Source organism: Caretta caretta, chromosome 3 (assembly GCF_965140235.1).
Source record: "Caretta caretta isolate rCarCar2 chromosome 3, rCarCar1.hap1, whole genome shotgun sequence".
Taxonomy (NCBI): domain Eukaryota; kingdom Metazoa; phylum Chordata; order Testudines; family Cheloniidae; genus Caretta; species Caretta caretta.
Genome location: NC_134208.1, coordinates 1,023,190 through 1,045,267, shown reverse-complemented (window position 1 = coordinate 1,045,267; position 22,078 = coordinate 1,023,190). Strand labels below are relative to the sequence as shown.

The 22,078-nt window shown below is 62.0% G+C and overlaps 1 protein-coding gene and 1 long non-coding RNA gene across 2 annotated transcripts; both read right to left on the bottom strand.

Annotated features, from left to right (window-relative positions):
- Positions 1-117: 117 nt before the first annotated feature.
- LOC142071488 (uridine-cytidine kinase-like 1) lies at positions 118-18,658 on the bottom strand. Its single transcript, XM_075126247.1, has 15 exons — positions 18,517-18,658; positions 17,636-17,835; positions 15,532-15,638; positions 14,910-15,080; positions 14,560-14,631; positions 14,052-14,241; positions 13,633-13,694; positions 12,979-12,995; positions 8,758-8,856; positions 6,375-6,468; positions 4,434-4,496; positions 3,829-3,951; positions 2,454-2,561; positions 1,700-1,856; positions 118-1,309 (listed from the first exon to the last, which is right to left on the bottom strand). Exons 1-15 carry the CDS (start codon positions 18,567-18,569, stop codon positions 1,236-1,238), a joined length of 1,590 nt encoding a protein of 529 aa, XP_074982348.1. The 5' UTR covers positions 18,570-18,658; the 3' UTR covers positions 118-1,235.
- Positions 9,918-11,380, bottom strand: LOC142071490 (uncharacterized). Its single transcript, XR_012667511.1, has 2 exons — positions 11,308-11,380; positions 9,918-10,451 (listed from the first exon to the last, which is right to left on the bottom strand). It is a non-coding gene; the product is annotated as an uncharacterized LOC142071490 (long non-coding RNA).
- Positions 18,659-22,078: the final 3,420 nt, after the last annotated feature.

Genomic DNA, 22,078 nt, shown 5'->3' with positions numbered 1-22,078 from the left:
CAGCTGCCGCCCGCTGGGGCCAGGGCGCCTGCAGACGCCTTGGCGGCCCGGTCTCAGTGGAGGGCCCAGAGAAGCGGGGCCCAGAGAAGCGGGACCCCCAGCGCGCCCCCCGGCCCAGTCCCGGCGCCCCGCGAGGCAGCCCCGGGCTCCTAGCCCTGGGCGTGGCAGCGGGAGGCCCCCGCGGCACCGGGAGGCCCCCGCGGCACCGGCTCTCCGCAGAGAGGGAACTCCTCTTGTCCCAGTCCATGGTCCTCGCTTCCCGGGCACTGGCGTAAGGGACGGGCTGGAGCAGGCGCGGCCCCCGTCTCCCCGTGCCCCAGGCGCTGGGGGGGGGCTCGGATGGGGGGTTGCCGAAACACGCAGAGGCCTCCTTGCCGCGCTCCCCCTCACAGCAGCTTCTGCCGCACGCTGCTGGCCTGCCCTCAGCACGAGCCAGGCGTCAAGGAAGGAGCTCCGGTTAGACGGGTCTCCTCCAAGCCCACACCCGCAGGAGGGATGAGCTGCAATCCCCCACCTGCCTCCCGGACAGGCTGGGCGTCTCCGCTACGCCAGCAGAGCAGCCCAGAGACGGGGGAGCTGCCAGACTCATGAATCTGGCCCGTGGGTGGAAGGCCTGCTGGGGAAGGTGAGGCGCACCTCCTATTCTGCACAAGCCCTAGGTTGCTGCCAGCACCAGACTGCTCCTGACTAAACAGCCCCAGGGCCCTGCCCCACATTCAGGGCTATCAGGGCACTGGAGGAGAGCTGCTGGCTGAGGACGACAGGGCTGTTCCCTTCCATTTGATCCTGTGTCCCTGACACTTTTTCAAGTAGCTGGCCCCTGAGCCGGAACATGGGGGGAGTAACTGCTCAGAGCAAACACACACACAGAACCTGCTCCAGCCTGTGCATGGGCCTCACCTCACCCCTTCCAGGCCATAGGGAGAGTCTCTTACCACCTCCACACCCACCACATCTCTGTGGGGCCAAAGGGAGAATCTGACCCCCCTCCTCCCACCCACCAGAGCGGGGCACCAGGAGTGTGTGCCCAGTGTGCGCACACTGCAAGCCACAGGCAGTCTCTGCCCTGCACGCACAATGGAGGGTGGGTGGGCAGTTTCCAAATGGCTGCCCGCCTAACAGCGTGTGGTCCGGAGGCCAGCAGGGAGGGGCGATCCTGGGGCAGCAGAAGAGCAAGGCTGGAAAGAGGGAGGGAGGAGGCAGCGACGGCAAGGCTGGCAGGCAGGCCATCACACTCAGTAGTCCGTGCTCTCATTCTCACACCAGGTGGAGGAGGCATCAGTACCAAAGTACCTGTCTCCAAAGTTACCTAGACACAAAAGCAACACTGTAAGACAAGCTGCAGCAGCATGACACCCCACCATAGAAGATCAGGGTTGGAAGGGACCTCAGGAGGTCATCTAGTCCAACCCCCTGCTCCAGGCAGGACCAATCCCCAATCTTTGCCCCAGAGCCCTAAATGGTCCCCTCAAGGATTGAACTCACAACCTTGGGTTTAGCAGGCCAATGCTCAAACCACCGAGCCATCCTTCCCCTCCCTCATGCCAGCCCCTCTCCCCTGAGGCAGCCCCAGGAGAATGAAACCAAGGCCCGGCCCTACCGGGAGCACACCATCTAGCACAGCTGGGTCCAGGCCGAGGAAGGGCACAGGAGGGCCTGGTCAGTCGCCCAAGCCAGGCTGTGCTCCCCGTCCCCTTACCGATTCCAGGGATGATGTGGAATTCCTCGTTGACCTTCTTGTCCACGGCTGTAGTGATGATGCGGACACGGGGGAAGGCGTAGGCCACGGAGTGAACCCCCATCTCCGCCATCAGCAGGGACAGCAGGAAGATCTTCTCCTCATGGACATCGTGATCCTGCAGCATAGACAGTGCTGAGCCGTTTGGCCCCAGAGTGAAGTGCCATGCCTCTTCCGCCCAAGCACCCCCAGAGACCTGCCAACCCCTCTGTGGCCGGAGGAGCACCGGGCCACCCAAAGCCCACTCCGCCGCCCTCCTCCCACAGCTGGAGGAGTCCTGGGCCGCCGGGAGTCCTGAGCCCCAGGCCGGCCCCAGCCATGCCGCCGACACCCCTCCATCTCCCCTCCTGAGACGCCCCGCTAGAAAAACAAAAGCTCCCCTGAAGACCCTGAGATTTTTCTAAGCTCCATGCCGGGGCGGCTGAGGAGGTGGTATCTGCTACTCCGGGAGATTATGGATGAACTGGGGACGCTGAGTAGCACACACCACCTCCTCAACCACCTCAGCACCTGCCTGGTGCATAATAAGCAAAAAAACTTCCCCCGTGCAACCCACCCAAACTCGCAACCCGGTGGCAGCAGCTCTGCCATGGGAGGCTTAGCCTATTATACCGCCACCTATGGCAAAGTGCCCCATGCTCAGAGCAGTAGCTTCCATGCTGGAAAGCCCAGCCGCCAGCCTGCACTCCCCAGGCAGCTTGCCCTGCAGGCTCACCAGAAGGACACGCACAGCCATCATGGCTGCAGCCCCTGTGGACACGGTGCTGTCCATCAGGATGACATAGTCTTCGCTGATCTCCTTGGGGAGCCGCAGATAGTGAAGCTGAGGAGAGACGGGGGACAGAGCTTATGAAGGAGTCAAGTGTGATGCCCTGGGCCCACTCCCCGCAGCTCCTTGGGCAGCCCCCCAGGCGGAGCAGGGTGGCTGCTGAGAGCACAAGCACTCTGGGGATGCCGGGGGTGTGACATTAGGAGTGTAATATAATAGCTCATTGAAAGGTGACAGGGCCAGAAAGAGTTAATGAACTCCCAGACTGACCTGACCCATGGCTGAACTTTAAAGTCTGGTTAGGAGATCTGTAAATGAATAGAGCTTTGAAATGCAGCCGGCATTGTTAGAGATAGAAGGGTAGATGTTCGCTCAAGTCTTGTCTGTTGCTATAGCTTTGATTCAAAGATCAAAAGGGGAATATTAACATTTAGGAAGACACTTGAGTGACATAGTATTATTGTCTATATGGCTCTTTGAAGGTTGTGGTAACCGGTATCTGAACTGTTAATGGGTAAATTACCCTGGGCTAATTGCCAGGATGTTTGGGAGAAGGAAAGTGAAGCCGATTGTTTTCTCAGGCCAAGAGGCTGCTGGAAATGTATAAATACCCTGGGACATGATCCTTCTTCATCTCAGATCTGCTTTGAATTTCAAGAAGGGGAAACCCTGAGCCTTAAGGATTGAGATCCCCAGTCACTGACTGGAGTCACCCTGAACATGGACATTGGACTGTAAGCCGTGGACTATTTCTAAAAGGACTTTTGGCAACTACAAGCTCAACTCTGCTCTGTAACTGAACCTCAAGAACTGAACTCAAGTCTGTCTGTATATCGATCTTTTAACCAGCATGCGCTCTCTCTCCTTTTTGTAATAAATTTTAGTTTGGTTAATAAGAATTGACTGTAAGCGTGTATTTGGGGTAAGATCTAAGTTATCATTTGACCGGGGTCTGGGGCTTGGTCCTTTGGGGTCAGGAGAACCTTTTCTTTTCTATGATGAAATAAGATTTTCAGAATTTATTATCCTATGTTTGACGTGTGTGTCTGGATGGAGCCCTGCGGCTGGGCACTTTAAGGGAACTGCATTATTTGGACATCTGAGTACCCAGGGAGGTACTACAGAAGCTGGTTTGGGCTGGTTGGGTAAATCGAAGGAGTGGACTATCCACCAGTGTTTGGGGTTTGCAGTTCACGCTGATTAAGTGACCTCAGCTGGCTCCCACGGGCAGCATCGTCACAGGGGGGAAGGGTTGGTGGGATGGGAGCCGATGCTCCCCAAGAGCTGGGGGCAGAGAGGGGACGCACAGGGCAACGCTCACCTCAGGCTCCCCTGTGTCATGGTTGGTCTGGATCAGAATCTTGCCCAGTCGAATGTCTTTGCAGACAGCAGTGAGAGCCTGCTCCATGGTCTCCCCCGCCCGCAGGATGGACACACCTGTGATCTGGACAACAGCCACCTTAGATTGGACTGGGCAGCAACCGCCTCCCGCATCTCAGACCCCACGCCAGGGCAGCACTTCTCTCCCCCCCCCCCCCCCCCGCCTCCCACACTGGGGCAGCACCCCCCCAACAGTCCCCCAGCCCTCACACTGGGGCAAGGACCCCCAGCCACCCTTCCTATTCCCCAAAGCACTCTGGGAAGCCTCGCATCTCCCCTCTAGAGCCCAAGGGGGTGTTGTCTATCCACCTATCTAGGACATATCTCTGGCCCCCATTGGCCCAGGACCTGAGAGCCTCACCATCTTCTCCCAGTCCTGCCTCACTGCAGAGGACAGGGGGAACTGACCTCAAGAAGCTAAGTGACTGGCCCAGGGTCACACAGGCAGTCTGTGCGGAGCAGGGAATGGAACCAGCTCTCCCAGGCCTGGGCCGCGGAATGGCCACCCTTCCTCCCAGAGTCCTGGGGGGACCTGGCCAGTCTCACCCGCTGCCTGTGAAACCGCTTCCCTTCATACACAGTCCCCTGAGGCGTCTCCACCGTCACTGGCTGCAGAAGGAGAGCAGGTCGTTAACATGGGGCAGACCCTGAGCCAGGCTGCAGCATGACACAGCTGGACAGGTAGCAAAGGGCAGGGTGGGCCTTACGTGGCAGGTTGGGGGCAGGTCACCCCGGAATGGGCGGGGCCTGTAGCATGAGTGACAGGCAGGAAGGATGGGTCAGTGGGGAAGGGGCAGGGCCTTTACCTTGATTGGCAGGTAGCAGAGGCAGGTCACCCAGGAAGGGGCAGGACCTGTATTGTAAGCAGGAGGAAGAGGGGCAGGACCTGTAGCGTGAGTGGCAGGCAGGAAGGGGGGGGTCCACTGGGGGAAGGGGCGGGGTCTGTAGCATGAGTGGCAGGCAGGAAGGGTGGGTCACCGGGGGGAACGGGCAGGGCCTGTAGCGTGAGTGGCAGGCAGGAAGGGTGGGTCACCGGGGGGAACAGGCAGGGCCTGTAGCGTGAGTGGCAGGCAGGAAGGGTGGGTCACCGGGGGGAACGGGCAGGGCCTGTAGCGTGAGTGGCAGGCAGGAAGGGTGGGTCAGTGGGGAAGGGGCGGGGTCTGTAGCGTGAGTGGCAGGTAGGAAGGGTGGGTCAGTGGGGAAGGGGCGGGGCCTGTAGCGTGAGTGGCAGGCAGGAAGGGTGGGTCAGTGGGGAAGGGACGGGGTCTGTAGCGTGAGTGGCAGGCAGGAAGGGTGGGTCACTGGGGGAAGGGGCGGGGTCTGTAGCCTGAGTGGCAGGCAGGAAGGGTGGGTCACTGGGGAAGGGGCGGGGCCTGTAGCATGAGTAGCAGGCAGGAAGGGTGGGTCACTGGGGAAGGGGCGGGGCCTGTAGCGTGAGTGGCAGGCAGGAAGGGTGGGTCACCAGGGGAAGGGGCGGGGCCTGTAGCATGAGTGGCAGGCAGGAAGGGTGGGTCACCGGGGAAGGGGCAGGGTCTGTAGCATGAGTGGCAGGCAGGAAGGGTGGGTCACTGGGGCAGGGGCGGGGCCTGTAGCATGAGCAGCAGGCAGGAAGGGTGGGTCACTGGGGAAGGGGCGGGGTCTGTAGAGTGAGTGGCAGGCAGGAAGGGTGGGTCACCAGGGGGAACGGGCAGGGCCTGTAGCGTGAGTGGCAGGCAGGAAGGGTGGGTCAGTGGGGAAGGGGCGGGGTCTGTAGCGTGAGTGGCAGGCAGGAAGGGTGGGTCACTGGGGAAGGGGCGGGGCCTGTAGCATGAGTGGCAGGCAGGAAGGGTGGGTCAGTGGGGAAGGGGCGGGGCCTGTAGCATGAGTGGCAGGCAGGAAGGGTGGGTCACCAGGGGGAACGGGCAGGGCCTGTAGCATGAGTGGCAGGCAGGAAGGGTGGGTCACTGGGGAAGGGGCGGGGCCTGTAGCGTGAGTGGCAGGCAGGAAGGGTGGGTCACTGGGGAAGGGGCAGGGTCTGTAGCGTGAGTGGCAGGCAGGAAGGGTGGGTCACCAGGGGGAACGGGCAGGGCCTGTAGCATGAGTGGCAGGCAGGAAGAGTGGGTCAGCGGGGGGAATGGGCAGGACCTGTAGCGTGAGTGGCAGGCAGGAAGGGTGGGTCAGTGGGGAAGGGGCGGGGCCTGTAGCGTGAGTGGCAGGCAGGAAGGGTGGGTCACCAGGGGGAACGGGCAGGGCCTGTAGCGTGAGTGGCAGGCAGGATGGGGAGGGTCCACTGGGGGAATGGGCAGGGCCTGTAGCGTGAGTGGCAGGCAGGAAGGGTGGGTCACTGGGGAAGGGGCGGGGCCTGTAGCATGAGTGGCAGGCAGGAAGGGTGGGTCACTGGGGAAGGGGCGGGGCCTGTAGCGTGAGTGGCAGGCAGGAAGGGTGGGTCACTGGGGAAGGGGCGGGGCCTGTAGCCTGAGTGGCAGGCAGGAGGGGCAGGTCACATACTTTGAGTGGCAGGAAGGAGAGGGCATGTTCAATCAGCAGCCTCATCAGGCGCTTGGAATAGAAGATGAACTCGTCCCTGGTTGTGTCCTTGTTCCTGTTGGACCAGTGACACAAAGGTAAGAGCAGACTCCAGGCTCTGGGGCCCCTGCGTCCCCCCACCCCAACGGCACCCCAATTCCAGCCCCATCTCCTGGGGGGAGAGAATGCAGCGCAGGTAAGTGGGTTGGGGGCAGAGAGCAGGCATGTTGGGGAAAATATCTTGTCACTCCCCCTAATGAGCCAGGTTCTCCCAGATGGCTGCCAGGGTAGATCCATGCACCCCCAGCACCAGGGCCCTGTCACCTCTCCTACGTGGGGGTCCCAGGGCATAGAGGGGACCTAGCCATCACCCCCCTCCAGGGAAAATAAGGGAATAACCGATATGGGAGTCACTGAATAAAGAATGGCCTTAATTATATTACTCTCCTTTTCAATCCATGTGGATTTATGGAAATAGTTTGACAGGATCTCTCTGTCTGACGAGGTTACAAGTTTGGTTGATAAAGGTAATAGTGGTGATGTGATCATTTGACTTGGTACCACAGGATACTAACTAAAATAATACAAATTCAAAATGGCACACAGTAAGTGGATTAAAAGCTGGCTAACTGACAGGTCTCAAAATGTAACTAAACAGTGAACCATCCTCAAGTGGGTGTTTCTAGTGAGCTCCCACAGGGATCTGTTCTTGGACCCTCTGAAAGAAAAAAACAGCCCTCAAAGATTGGGGGAGTGGCCTGATGGAGGGTGTCTCCCGCTCCTTCGTCCTCCATTGCGGGGCGGGGACATGCTGACGGGGCAGGGATGGAGGAGCTCTGGTTACACCAGACTAGCCCGACCAATATACCATTTGCCCACGGCCCCCAGCAGCAGGGCCAGCTCACCAAGTCTCACCGGGGCAGGACAGCGGGAGGATGCTCCATCTCCCCCCAGTAAGGGCAGCAGCACCTCAGGCCAGCCAGGCCTGCTCCAAGGTGGCACTCCCTTTAAGAGCAGTTCTAGGAAGGATCAGCAGACTAGCCTGGGAACTGGGCCACGTACAGTTAGGCGACTTCCTCCCGCTGAGCTCCGGACAGACCCTGCCAACCTTGCTGCCCAGCCTGAGGCCTGGGACCAGAAAAGGCTCTGCAGAGAGGCCAGGGACCAATGTGGGAATTTTCTGTAATATTTTCTATGAAGCCTATGTGTGCCTCAGTTTCCCCTGTATTTTGTATGCCTACCCAGGGCAGAAAAGGACTAAGGCCGCTCTCCGGGCAGGCTGGGAGACATGGGTAGGAATGGTGCCTAGCTGCCTGAGCCAGGCCGGGCCACGGGAAAGGACTGGCCAAGGCCGACCATAGCAACGGAAAATCCAAGAAGGAATGGCAAGGCAATCACCAGGACCTTGACACCGGGGGAGGCGTGGGTGCAGGGACACCAATTTCCACACTTCTCAGCAGGGAAGCTGAGCAACACCAGCTCAAGAACAAAAGGAGCTGGGAGGGGGGTAAGAGCTGGCTGCTGGGAGGAGTTGGGGCGCTCACCTGGGATGTGAACGAGGAGAGAGAACTTCAAGAATGGGGTTCCCCACAGCTGGGCTGGGCTCTGGGCTGACCAGAATGACTTGCGCCATGCTTTACCCTTCATCTCTCTGTGCTGACCAAGGGCTGCTGTGAGAGGTCACTCCTGGCAGCATAGGGCAGCTACACGGGAGACCTTCCAGCACACTGCTGGAACCTTGCTAGTGTACACGTAGCCTGAAAAACCCACTGGTCTGAAAACTCTGCCCGAGTGTCACTGGAAATACCGGGTTGGGAGTGGGCAAGGATCTGTCAGGTGTCTAGTGCAGCTTGACTCACTGATGGGAGCTCAGGGGGTGGGGCAGGGGGGCTGGAGCCCCAGAAGTCCAGTCTCAGGAGGCGGTGAAGCCGCATGGCCTACCCTGAAGGAAGAATGAGACCCCTGGGGTTCTGACCCATCTCAGGGGCACCTCCCAGAGACTGTTTCCAAGCAGGGGACATGATCCCCGATGCCGGGGATCAGTGACAGACCAGCAGCCCTGCCCCACTTAATCGACTGGGGCAGAGAGGGAATCAGGGTAGACTGGACACCCTGCAGCGAAGGGAACCAGGGCCAAACAAAGCCCATGTTTGAGAGACTTCGTCAACCACATCTCAGGAGTGGGGGGCCTGATTTGAAATATGCCTGGCTGAGAGTGAGTTCCTGGAAAAGTCAGAAGAGAAACTGAGGCAGGGGGACTGCAGTGCTCCAGGACTCCAACTAGGCCAGCCCCCCCACAGGGAGAGGGCGAGGGGTGGGAAAGGATAGGCTGCCCCACCCACAGAGAGGGTGGGGGACTCAGTACCTGATGATGGTGTGCATGCCACGCACCTGCGGCGTGCCCTCGAGGACACTCAGCGACTTGGGCAGCGGCTGCCCTTGGTGGGCAGAGGCCAGGGCCGCTCTGCAGAAAGACACAAGTGAGTCTGTCCCAGCAGCCCTCTGCCAGGCATTTGCATAGGCATGCACGCGCCAGCCCCACCCACATGCAGGGAAATGCCGGTGGCCCCGCCAGCCCTCTGCCGCATTCACTACCCCGCAGGAGACTCCTTTGGGCGTGCGTGTGTCTGACGCCTGCACGGCAGCTCCACCCACCAGGAGTCTGCCAGGCAGCCCCATGCCCTGCTCCCGGGGCTCCCTCCAAACACAGGGCACAGAACCAGCTGCACGGGGGAGACATGTGGACACTTGCTCTGGCATGCCAGGGACGGCCCCACCTCCCAGTGGCAGTGAAGCTGCAGTAACATGAGCGGGGGCACAGGCTAGCCCCACTCGCCGGGGCCCCTGGTGTGCGCCTGTCACTAGAGCAAGTTTTCATCTAGCTAGACGGAGACCAGTTTAGATGGAAGCTAACACAGGTGCAGCACACATGCTGCAGTCCGGCCTCCCAGCCACAGCAGACAGCCCCATAGGGCCTGCTGTGACAAGGGAATTATAAGAGTTGCTCTGAAGCCTATCCGTGCCTCAGTTTCCCCTACACACACATTACTCGCTGGGGAAAAGGGATGACGTTGGCTCTCAGGGCAGGCTAAGAGACTTACGTGGGTGTCATCTCCCTATCTGGGTGGAATGAACAGTCATTAGGGAACCAGCTGACACCCACCCAGATCAAGAAGGGGCCCAGAGAGACAAGACCAGATCCAATGACTCCTGGATCCACGCTCTCAACAGGGAAGCTGAGCAGAGAACAAATGACTGGCTGGTGAGAGGTGGGGGATGAGTGCTGGCTTCTGGAGGAAACTCTCTCACCTAGGAGCTAGGCAGGTCTACACTACCGCTTCTGTCAATCTAACTTCTGTCATTCAGGGGTGTGAAAAGCCCCCCCGCACGTGACGCACATTACAGCCACCTAAGGACTGTCCACAGCAGTGCGGTCAGCAGGAGGTGCTCTCCCACCATCGCTTCCACCTCTCGCCGAGGCGCAGTCATAATGCCGACAGGAGAGCGCTCGCCCGCTGGCTAGTGTAGACTAGCCGTGACTGAGGTCAGACTTAGGGCTTGTCGATGCTCAGAACACTACAGCTGCCTTGCTGTAGCAGTTCAGGGTAGACACGAACCACGCCGACAGGAGCATCCAGCTCCCCGAGAGGCAGTAGCTAGGTCGATGGAAGAATTCTTCTGTCAACCTACTGCTGTCTAGACGGGGACTTAGGTCAGCTTAACTATGCCACTCCTGCGGGGGGGTGGGGGGATTTTTTCACGCCCCTGTGCAATGTAGTAAAACTGACCTAATTTAAACCAGGTGTGTGAGTGAGTGAGAGCAAGAGAGAAAAAATGGAGTTACTGCAGTCTGGCTGGGCTCTGGACTGACCAGAATGGACCATGCTTCAGCCGTCTCCTCTCTGGGCTCACCCTGTTTAAAGAAGCTGTGAGAGTGTCACTGCAAAGGCGCCTGGATTGCTGCAGAATGGACAAGTCTCTACTAGGATCAGTCTCAGCGGGACTCGCTCACCAGAGTCCTCGGTGTGAAGCAGGAGTGCTGGAGCCCGGCGGTTCAGACTTGGGAAGGAAGAGTGGGACCCGTTGGGGAGGGGCTGGCCCACTGAAGGGCTCCTCCAAGACACTGTTCCAAAGCAGGGGGTGTAGCACCAATCCTGCGGATCCGTGACACCCGCGCAGCCTGAACTCAGCAGCTCTCACGGCTGCGGTGCAGTTTGAGGCCAATGAAGCCTCACTAGCAGGGTGGTGAAGCACAGGAATGGGTTCCCTAGGGAGGTGGTGGAATCTCCATCCTTAGAGGTTTTTAAGGCCCGGCTTGACAATGCCCTGGCTGGGATGATTTAGTTGGGGTTGGTCCTGCTTTGAGCAGGGGGTTGGACTAGATGACCTCCAGAGGTCCCTTCCAGCCCTGATCTTCTATGATTCTAAGCGTGTCTCTCGCTGGAGGAAATGCAGGAGCAGCCTCCCCAGTGCTCCCCGGACGAAGCCCATATCCTGACTGTGGAGGCCGCAAAGCTCATGCAGCGTGGGGCGCTCGGCTTCACTGCCTCCCAGCTCGTCCAGGGGCAGGGCTAGCAGCTACTGAGCTGGGAAGCAGGTATTGCCCCCCGGGCCTGTCTGCCGCTCCCCCCTGGTGACAAGAGCCCTCCTCCCACAGCAGGGAGCCCAGCATGGACCAGGGCCCTGCCTGGCAGAGGGTTAGTGCCAAGAGACTGTGGAGAGGCCTGGGCAACAGCACCAGCCCTGCAGGTCACACACACACACACACAGCATCGTGGGAAGGGTCTGCTCCGCTCCGGGGGGCTCAGGGACAAACAAAGCAAGTCACCCGCCAAGGAGACATCCCCCCAAGCCAAGCAACACACACAGGAACGGCCAGCGCAGCAGGGAAGGAACGGAGACAAACTGTCCTCACATATGCCAGCGCAGCTTCCTCTGGTGCAGACACCGCGGGCCAACAGGGACAGGGGAGGGCACGACAAGGGCACAAGAGAGAGACAAACGGGCGTTAGAGGGCGGCAGGCGGCAGCAGCTTCCTGCTATGGACACAGGGTGCTGGGGGAGAGGGGGGCAGCCCAACAGAGCCCGAAGGGAGAAGCATCTGGCCCCAGCCCTAGCGAGAGCAGGGAGCTGCTGGAAGCACCTGGAGGAGGGAAGCAGCCTTGTCCCACCTAGCTGCAGGGACAGGGAGGGGGGTGGAGCTGCCTGGCCCCAGCAGGTGGTCATGGAGGCCCACCTCCCGTTTTGGCTTTGCCCTGCTACACCCCAGCAGCAGCTGGGCAGTGTCTGAGCAGAGCACGCCCAGCAGCGCTGTGTTAAGCTGGCAGTCTCGAGTGAGAGTGTGGGCTGGGGCTGAGGCTGCTGCCCCTTTCCAGACCCCCTCTGGAGGAGCCGAGCAAACCCCAACCCCCCCCCGCCCCGAACAGCAGCTGAGCCCCACAACTCAGCAGCACAGCCTGGCCCAGTGCCCTGTGAGAGCAAGCAAGGAGAGCATCCAGAGTCGTCCCAAGGGGTCAGACCGACCCCCCCCCCCCCCCCAAACACATATTCTAGGTGGCTGCCCGGGAGGTGGCCAGCAGAAGAGGCAAGGCACAGGTCCCGGTGTGCCAGCAAGCTGCCAGCAAGCCGCAGCAGCTCTCCCTGCTCGGGGAGCCCCTCTGGCTCCAGAGGGGACATGATTGGCAGCTCCCGTGCTGCCCCACGAGGCAAGCCGCCCAGCTGCGGGCTCAGCCGCACCAAGCAGAGGCCCCCTGGCAGACCCCGGCACACGCTGCAGAGGGGCTGGAGCCTCCCCGGTGGACAGGTGGAGGGGCTCCCAGGGCACCGGCTACAGGAGCAGCACTAGGGAGTCTACGCATGCCATGCACCACAGGAATCAAGTGGCCATTAGCACTGCCAGCCCTTCTGTGGCCTCGGTGCTAACCACGCCTCGTCTGAGTGGCTGGGGCCCTGGAACTGCCATGGGCCGTGAGCCCCTCCCCGCACTGCTCCCGGGGACAGGTCCGGGCTGCCCGCATCCCGCTCCCCGCACTGCTCCCGGGGACAGGTCCGGGCTGCCCTCATCCCGCTCCCCGCACTGCGCCCGGGGACAGGTCCGGGCTGCCCGCATCCCGCTCCCCGCACTGCGCCCGGGGACAGGTCCGGGCTGCCCGCATCCCGCTCCCCGCACTGCGCCCGGGGACAGGTCCGGGCTGCCCGCATCCCGCTCCCCGCACTGCGCCCGGGGACAGGTCCGGGCTGCCCGCATCCCGCTCCCCGCACTGCGCCCGGGGACAGGTCCGGGCTGCCCGCATCCCGCTCCCCGCACTGCGCCCGGGGACAGGTCCGGGCTGCCCGCATCCCGCTCCCCGCACTGCGCCCGGGGACAGGTCCGGGCTGCCCGCATCCCGCTCCCCGCACTGCGCCCGGGGACAGGTCCGGGCTGCCCGCATCCCGCTCCCCGCACTGCGCCCGGGGACAGGTCCGGGCTGCCCGCATCCCGCTCCCCGCACTGCGCCCGGGGACAGGTCCGGGCTGGTCCCATCCCCGCACTGCACCCTGGGCTGAGGTGTGAGAGGAGAGAGGGGCCACACTGCGCCCATCGTACCTGACCGTGATTTCACGCTGCAATGGTGAGAGCCCACGTCGAGATTGCAGGGCGGGGGATAGGGAGAGAAATACAGAACATCTGTCACTGCTCGCAAGCCCCCTCGCCCCACCCAGCACCTCCAGCTGTTGCTAACCCTGGGAGCAGGCAAAGCCACAGCAGTGGGTGCGTGAATATCCATGGAGGGGCAGGGCTGGGCTGGCCGGGGCCTGTAGGGCAAGATTGGGGGCAGTGGCAGGGCTGTGTGTGGGGAGCCCAGGGCTGGGGTAGCCGGGGGCTGTGGGGATGGATTGGGGGTACCGGCAGAGCTGTGTGTGAGGCACCCAGGGCTGGTCGGGGGCTGCAGGTCAGGACTGAGGGACCAGGAGAGCAGGGGCCAGCTACCAGTCAGCTGTGCCAGACTGGAGAACGAGGAGGTGCGGGAGACGTGCAATGTGGTGCCCTGGACCAGCCAGCTCGGCCCCTGCTTTAGGGGCACTCGCTCTCACCCTTCCCCTCTCAGCCTGACCAGGGACACCACATGGGGCCCAGGGGCCCTGAATCGGGGGCAATCCTGCATCAGCCGGAGCCACCATACAACAGCTGAGGGGTCCGCGTCGCCCGTAGCGCGCGGGACCAAGGAGCCAGAGACAGCAGCCGCCCCACCCTCCTCACCTTCTCCAGCTGGCTGTGCACATGCTGCACAATGAGATCCAGGGCCACGAAGTTCTCCCCACCTGACAGGAGCAAGAACAGGAGATGAATCCCAGCCCTGCCTACCCCACGCCCCCCCCTGCCAGAGCCCAGCCCTGCCCACCCCACACCCCTGCCCACCTGGAGCCCAACCCCCAAGCCCTGCCCACCCAACACCCTGACCCCTCAGCCCAGTTCTCCACCCACTCACCCTGACACCTCCACCCACCTGGAGCCCAGCCCCTGACCTACCCACCCTGAGTGCCCAGCCCTGCCCACTCTGACACCCCTTCAGATACCCAGAGCACTGCCTCACCCACCCTCTCTCCCCCGCAGCCCCACCCACTCTGACACCCACTGCCCACCTGGAGCCTGACCCGGCTCCCCCAGCGCGGCCTCACCTCTGGGCACCACGATGTCGGCCACCTGCACGGTGGGTTCGATGTACTGCTCGAAGGCCGGCTTGACGAACTTGTTGTACTGCTTGATGACGCCCACAAGGTCGCGCCCGCGCTCCATGATGTCACGTTGCAGCCGCCGCACCAGCCGGATGTCGGAGTCCGTGTCCACAAACACCTTCATGTCCAGGAGCTGGGGGTCCAGGAGGGTGAACACCCGTCTGCCCCCCAACCAGGCCTGCCCCAGCTCTGAGACTCAGGGCAGGGCCCTCCCCCCGCACACCCAGCTCTGACCACACAGAGCACAAAGGGGTGGTTCTCGGGAGTGGTCAGCTGGCTGTTCCCCCAACCCCCATGTGCACCCCAGGCCAGTCTCTCCAACCCTCCCAGCGGTGCTCTGAGGACAGACCTGTCCTCCACACCGGTTCCCAGGCAGTGCCCAATGCCAGCAGGCACCCAGGACAGCCCTCCCTGCCCCAGGCAGTGCCCAGCGCCAGCAGGCAAGCCATACCTTCAGCAGCTCCTTGTTGGCAAAAGACAAAATCCCCTCAAACACTACCACATTGGCCCCGTAGATGGTTTTCTGCAGGGAGAGAAGGGCCACACCATGCTTCAGAGACTGGTAACCCTGCCCCTGTCCGCTCCCCCACTGCACCCCATTCCCTTGCCTTACCCCAAACTCTGTCCCCACACACCCCATCCTCCCCACACACACTGTGCACTGCCCCCAGCCCTCCCCATGGGAAGCCGTACATCTGGCAGGGCTCCCCGCCCTGCCCCCACATACCCACTGCCCCCAGCCCTCCCCTGCCCATGGGAAGCCGTACATCTGGCAGGGCTCCCCGCCCTGCCCCCACATACCCACTCCTTGCGGCGGCTGTGCGTGGTGAAGTCATACACAGGCACCTTGACGCTCTTGCCCTTCTTCAGCTTGCGCAGCACGCTGATCAGCAGGTCGAAGTCGAAGGCATCGGGGTGGTCGAAGTTGTACTCGTTGTGGGCAGCCAGCTCCTGCTGCTCCTTATTCAGCACCTGGGGAGGGGTGGGGGAGACGGGGCAGTGCATAGGTGGGGGGGGCGCACAGGGAAGAGGGCGGAGCAGCGTACAGGGGAGGGGCACAGGTGCAGTACGTGGAGGGGTGGAGGAGAGGCAAGGGAAAGAGTTGATAGGATGGAGGAAACACAGTCCATTCGATCTGCTGAAATTCAGACATGGAGCCCAGTACCCCGACTATAGACACCCCCTAAGCAGCCGCCCCACTGGTGGGGACCCAGGGCTGCCTCCCTGGCAGGAGATGTTCTGGGCAGAGCTCAGGGAGCCCAGCTCCCCAAGCCTTCAGCCTCAGCCAGGGCTCTGGCCCCCCACCCCCATCCACAGCAGCTGGTCAGCCTCAGGGCTGGGGCAGCTGACTGCCAGGGCCGGGGCAGCAGAGATGTCCAGCCCTGTCAGGGCTCCCCCTTCCCCCAGGGGCGCACTGGCTCACCTTATAGAAGCAGTCCATGGACAGCAGCACCACCCAGGGCACGTCCAGGGCCTCAATGATCTTATTGGCCACCGTGGTCTTGCCTGATGCGCTCCCTCCACACAGGCCTGGAGAGAGAAATCCGCCCCGGATGCTGGCTGCTGCTTCCCCAGCACCGCCTCCCCGTCCAGGAGATTCACAGGAAGGTCAGCATGGAGAAAACAGGGCCATATCCCGCCCACCCTCTGGGGAGGGGCACGGAGCCCTGTCGGCAGAGGGCTGGTCAGCAGTACGCCATAGCTCGGCCCCGCCCCCCACATACCCAGCAAGGCCCCACAGAGAACGCTCTGGGCCAGTTAGCGAGGGCTCCCCGACACTGACACCAAAGTACACAGCCCTCAGAGCCAGGCACAGCCCCTGCTAAGCCACATCCTCATCCACAACATTCACCCCCACACACACGGGGTATCAACATCCCACCATGCACGCTGCTGCCCCTGCAGGCACTGGGCACCCTCGGGGCCACGAAGGGACAACACCGGAGAAACGGCAGGCAACACATGCCTGTCCCCATGGCTTCAGGGCAGCTGGTCCCTGCTTGAGGAGCAGGACGGGACAGAGTTGGTCTGACCCACATCATCGCCCGCATATGCTGTCTGGTAGCATCGTTCCAAACTTCGCAGAGACTCTGCCGGGGCTAAGCTCAGGCTTGGAAGAGGCCAGGTGGGTCAGTGGAGGATGCTGGGCAAAGGGACAAGGCCTTTCATAGAGCAGCTCTGAGAACTGCCCAGACATGCCCTCCCCCACTCACTAGCACCTGCTAACCCCTCCTGCTCATTGTCACCCCTGAGCCTGGCCCCCCCCCGTTCCCCATCATCCCCTCCCTATCTGCCACTGTCCCCTCCCTCATGCACCAGCACCGGCTGACCTCTCCAGCTCACTGTCACCCCTAGACCCCCCCGTCCCCTCCCTGCCACTGCCCTCCCCACCCATGTCACCCCTCCCCCACTCACCAGCACCCACTGACCCCTCTGGCTCACTCTCACCCCTTGGCCCCACCCCCTCATCTCCTCCCTGCCCTCTCCCACTTGTGTCGCCCCCTCCCCTACTTACCAGCACCCTCTGATCCCTCCAGCTCACTGTCACCCCTTGACCCTGCCCCGCCCACTGCCCATCATCCCCTACCTACCAGCCACTGCTTCCCCCCATCTCATCCCCCCAGCTCCTCCTTCCATTTGCCATCACCCCACTGCCCCCTGAAGCTCACTGTAACCCCCACGCTCACTTGCCGTCACCCCACCCAAAGCATGATCCCCTCGGATCCCTGTGTCCACCCTGTCAGTTGCTGACTCAGAAAGCCCCATGGGGCAGCAGCGGTGCTTGGAGCAGGCAGCTCATCTACTCACAGCAAGGCCCGTTGAGGTGAAAGCAGAAAAGGGGAACAGCGCCAGGCTACGGGGTGAGGTGAGCAGCGCAGAGTCGGACCCAATCAGGGGGTGGTGGAGTGGCTGGGTGGGCAGGAGAGGCCTGGGGGTTGTGGGGTGCACAGCCCCTGGCGGCAGGTTCACATCCACAAACGGTCAGTGCGGTCCATAGTCTAGGAGACTGCTGGAGTCCTCGCTCAGCAACACCCACAGTTAACACTGCCTACCACCTCCAGCTGGCTAGAAGACCCCTCCCCATCCCGGCGGACAATGACCTGCCTCAGTTACTCGCTCCTCGCGCTTCAGCCCCCCCTCTGCATTACAGCAACGCGACACACCTGGGCAGGGGGCCTGCGGGGACTCCAGCTCACTCAGCCTCTGCAGCACGGCTCCTGCCAGCACGGCCCACCTGCCCGCCGCCCCCTAGGCTGGCTGCCCACAGGCATCAGGTCAGGTCCAAGGTCTCGGCCTACGCTGAACTTTTGCCAGCGAACGGCGAGTTTGAGCCGCGCTTCGACGCCAGCCCGAGCCCGACGCACCTACAGCGCAAGGGCAGGGGCGCGACAGGGGCAGCCCGGGCTGCCCGTGGGGCCAGGGGTTGGGCGGGGAGCCCGGCGGCGCTTGTCAGCGGGGGCAGGCCCCGCCCGGCGAGTCCAGCGCCTGGCACAGCTGCAGCCGGGCAGCCAGGTTGGGGGTCTCACCGATGACGAAGGCTTCCTTGAAGGGCGTGCCCGTCTCGGTGTACCAGGGCGGCCGCCCCGCCGTGTAAATGGTCCGTTTGCTGGTCCGCAGCAGCGGGGGCTCCGTCTTCGACTGGCTCATGGTCCGTTTCCGCGGGGACAGCGCGGGCGTCAGCGGCAGGCGGCTCAGCAGCGTGTCCAGGGAGTCCTCCCCACTGCCGCTGTGGGGCACGACGCCTCAGAGCCCGGCGCGGCGCGCCCCACAGAGCCCGCCCCCCGGGCCCCCCCCCGGCCGGGCGCGGCGCGCCCCACAGAGCCCGCCCCCCGGGCCCCCCCCCGGCCGGGCGCGGCGCGCCCCACAGAGCCCGCCCCCCGGGCCCCCCCCCGGCCGGGCGCGGCGCGCCCCACAGAGCCCGCCCCCCGGGCCCCCCCCCGGCCGGGCGCGGCGCGCCCCACAGAGCCCGCCCCCCGGGCCCCCCCCCGGCCGGGCGCGGCGCGCCCCACAGAGCCCGCCCCCCGGGCCCCCCCCCGGCCGGGCGCGGCGCGCCCCACAGAGCCCGCCCCCCGGGCCCCCCCGGCCGGGCGCGGCGCGCCCCACAGAGCCCGCCCCCCGGGCCCCCCCCCCGGCCGGGCGCGGCGCGCCCCACAGAGCCCGCCCCCCAGGTCCCCCCACGGCCGGGCGCGGCGCACCCCACAGAGCCCGCCCCCCGGGTCCCCCCACGGCCGGGCGCGGCGCGCCCCACAGAGCCCCCCCCCAGGTCCCCCCACGGCCGGGCGCGGCGCGCCCCACAGAGCCCCCCCCCGGACCCCCCCCCGGCCGGGCGCGGCGCCCCCCCCAGAGCCCGAGCCCCCCTTGCACCATCCGACCCCCGCAGCGCGCTCGGACCCGGCCCCGCCCGCACCTGTCCCGCCGCGACCCCGGCCGCTCCTCCGCGCCCGCCGCCGCCGCCGCCATCTTGCCGGTGGCCGCAGGGGCTGCCGGGAGCTGCGGTGCCCAGGGCCCTGTCTCGTGGCTCTGTCCGGCGCGGCGGCGGGAACTACAGGTCCCGGCAGCCCCCGCGTGCGGGCCGCGGGCCTCGGCCCCGCCCACCGCATGGCCCCGCCCACCGCCTGCCCCAAGCCCCGCCCACCGCATGGCCCCGCCCACCGCCTGCCCCGTGAACGGCCCCCCACCTACCCCATGGCCCCTGTGCACCATCCCTGGCCTGCCCCAAGACCCCGCCCACGGCCCCGCCCACTGCCTGCCCCAAACCCCGCCCACCGCATGGCCCCGCCCACCGCCTGCCCCGTGAACGGCCCCCCACCTACCCCATGGCCCCTGTGCACCATCCCTGGCCTGCCCCAAGACCCCGCCCACGGCCCCGCCCACTGCCTGCCCCAAACCCCGCCCACCTCATGGCCCCGCCCACCACCTGCCCCGTGAACGGCCCCCCACCTACCCCATGGCCCCTGTGCACCACCCCTGGCCTGCCCCAAGACCCCGCCCACGGCCCCGCCCACTGCCTGCCCAAACCCCGCCCACCGCATGGCCCCGCCCACTGCCTGCCCAACCATGGGAGGCTCTCTGGTGCGTTGCGAGAAGGGCCCGGCCTGGGGCTGTGGGGGGCAGCTGGCAGCAGTCGGGGTCGGTGAGGGGGGGGATGGCGGGAAGGCCAAGGGGGGGCTCCACTGTGAGCTGAGACTGTGGGGGGAGCGGGGAGCGGGTGGCGGCTGGGGCAAGCAACTGATACTTTGGCGGGGGTGGCGGGAATGTGGATCTGGACCAAGAACTGAAACAGAAACAGCGTTTCCCGCGGAGACTCATCTGTTCTATGGCATCCTGTTAAGTCCTAATATTTCCTCCTCTGCGGGAGTTCATAGAATCATAGAATCATAGAATATCAGGGTTGGAAGGGACCCCAGAAGGTCATCTAGTCCAACCCCCTGCTCGAAGCAGGACCAATTCCCAGTTAAATCATCCCAGCCAGGGCTTTGTCAAGCCTGACCTTAAAAACCTCTAAGGAAGGAGATTCTACCACCTCCCTAGGTAACGCATTCCAGTGTTTCACCACCCTCTTAGTGAAAAAGTTTTTCCTAATATCCAATCTAAACCTCCCCCACTGCAACTTGAGACCATTACTCCTCGTTCTGTCATCTGCTACCATTGAGAACAGTCTAGAGCCATCCTCTTTGGAACCCCCTTTCAGGTAGTTGAAAGCAGCTATCAAATCCCCCCTCATTCTTCTCTTCTGCAGGCTAAACAATCCCAGCTCCCTCAGCCTCTCCTCATAACTCATGTGTTCCAGTCCCCTAATCATTTTTGTTGCCCTTCGCTGGACTCTCTCCAATTTATCCACATCCTTCTTGAAGTGTGGGGCCCAAAACTGGACACAGTACTCCAGATGAGGCCTCACCAATGTCGAATAGAGGGGAACGATCACGTCCCTCGATCTGCTCGCTATGCCCCTACTTATACATCCCAAAATGCCATTGGCCTTCTTGGCAACAAGGGCACACTGCTGACTCATATCCAGCTTCTCGTCCACTGTCACCCCTAGGTCCTTTTCCGCAGAACTGCTGCCTAGCCATTCGGTCCCTAGTCTGTAGCTGTGCATTGGGTTCTTCCGTCCTAAGTGCAGGACCCTGCACTTATCCTTATTGAACCTCATCAGATTTCTTTTGGCCCAATCCTCCAATTTGTCTAGGTCCTTCTGTATCCTATCCCTCCCCTCCAGCATATCTACCACTCCTCCTAGTTTAGTATCATCCGCAAATTTGCTGAGAGTGCAATCCACACCATCCTCCAGATCATTTATGAAGATATTGAACAAAACCGGCCCCAGGACCGACCCTTGGGGCACTCCACTTGATACCGGCTGCCAACTAGACATGGAACCATTGATCACTACCCGTTGAGCCCGACAATCTAGCCAGCTTTCTACCCACCTTGTAGTGCATTCATCCAGCCCATACTTCCTTAACTTGCTGACAAGAATACTGTGGGAGACCGTGTCAAAAGCTTTGCTAAAGTCAAGAAACAATACATCCACTGTTTTCCCTTCATCCACAGAACCAGTAATCTCATCATAAAAGGCGATTAGATTAGTCAGGCATGACCTTCCCTTGGTGAATCCATGCTGGCTGTTTCTGATCACTTTCCTCTCATGCAAGTGCTTCAGGATTGATTCTTTGAGGACCTGCTCCATGATTTTTCCAGGGACTGAGGTGAGGCTGACTGGCCTGTAGTTCCCAGGATCCTCCTTCTTCCTGGATTGGCACTACATTAGCCTTTTTCCAGTCATCCGGGACTTCCCCCGTTTGCCACGAGTTTTCAAAGATAATGGCCAATGGCTCTGCAATCACAGCCGCCAATTCCTTCAGCACTCTCGGATGCAACTCGTCCGGCCCCATGGACTTGTGCACGTCCAGCTTTTCTAAATAGTCCCTAACCACCTCTATCTCCACAGAGGGCTGGCCATCTCTTCCCCATTTTGCGATGCCCATCGCAGCAGTCTGGGAGCTGACCTTGTTAGTGAAAACAGAGGCAAAAAAAGCATTGAGTACATTAGCTTTTTCCACATCCTCTGTCACTAGTTTGCCTCCCTCATTCAGTAAGGGGCCCACACTTTCCTTGGTTTCTTCTTGTTGCCAACATACCTGAAGAAACCCTTCTTGTTACTCTTGACATCTCTGGCTAGCTGCAGCTCCAGGTGCGATTTGGCCCTCCTGATATCATTCCTACATGCCCGAGCAATATTTTTATGCTCTACCCTGGTCATATGTCCAATCTTCCACTTCTTGTAAGCCTCTTTTTTATGTTTAAGATCCGCTAGGATTTCACCATTAAGCCAAGCTGGTCGCCTGCCATATTTACTATTCTTTCGACTCATCGGGATGGTTTGTCCCTGTAACCTCAACAGGGATTCCTTGAAATACAGCCAGCTCTCCTGGACTCCTTTCCCCTTCAAGTTAGTCCCCCAGGGGATCCTGGCCATCCGTTCCCTGAGGGAGTCGAAGTCTGCTTTCCTGAAGTCCAGGGTTCGTATCCTGCTGCTTACCTTTCTTCCCTGCGTCAGGATCCTGAACTCAACCAACTCATGGTCACTGCCTCCCAGATTTCCATCCACTTTTGCTTCCCCCACTAATTCTACCCGGTTTGTGAGCAGCAGGTCAAGAAAAGCGCCCCCCCTAGTTGGCTCCTCTAGCACTTGCGCCAGGAAATTGTCCCCTACGCTTTCCAAAAACTTCCTGGATTGTCTATGCACCGCTGTATTGCTCTCCCAGCAGATATCAGGAAAATTAAAGTCACCCATGAGAATCAGGGCATGCGATCTAGTAGCTTCCGTGAGCTGCCGGAAGAAAGCCTCATCTACCTCATCCCCCTGGTCCGGTGGTCTATAGCAGACTCCCACCACTACATCACTCTTGTTGCACACACTTCTAAACTTAATCCAGAATTCTAAACTTAATCCAGTTCCTGAGACC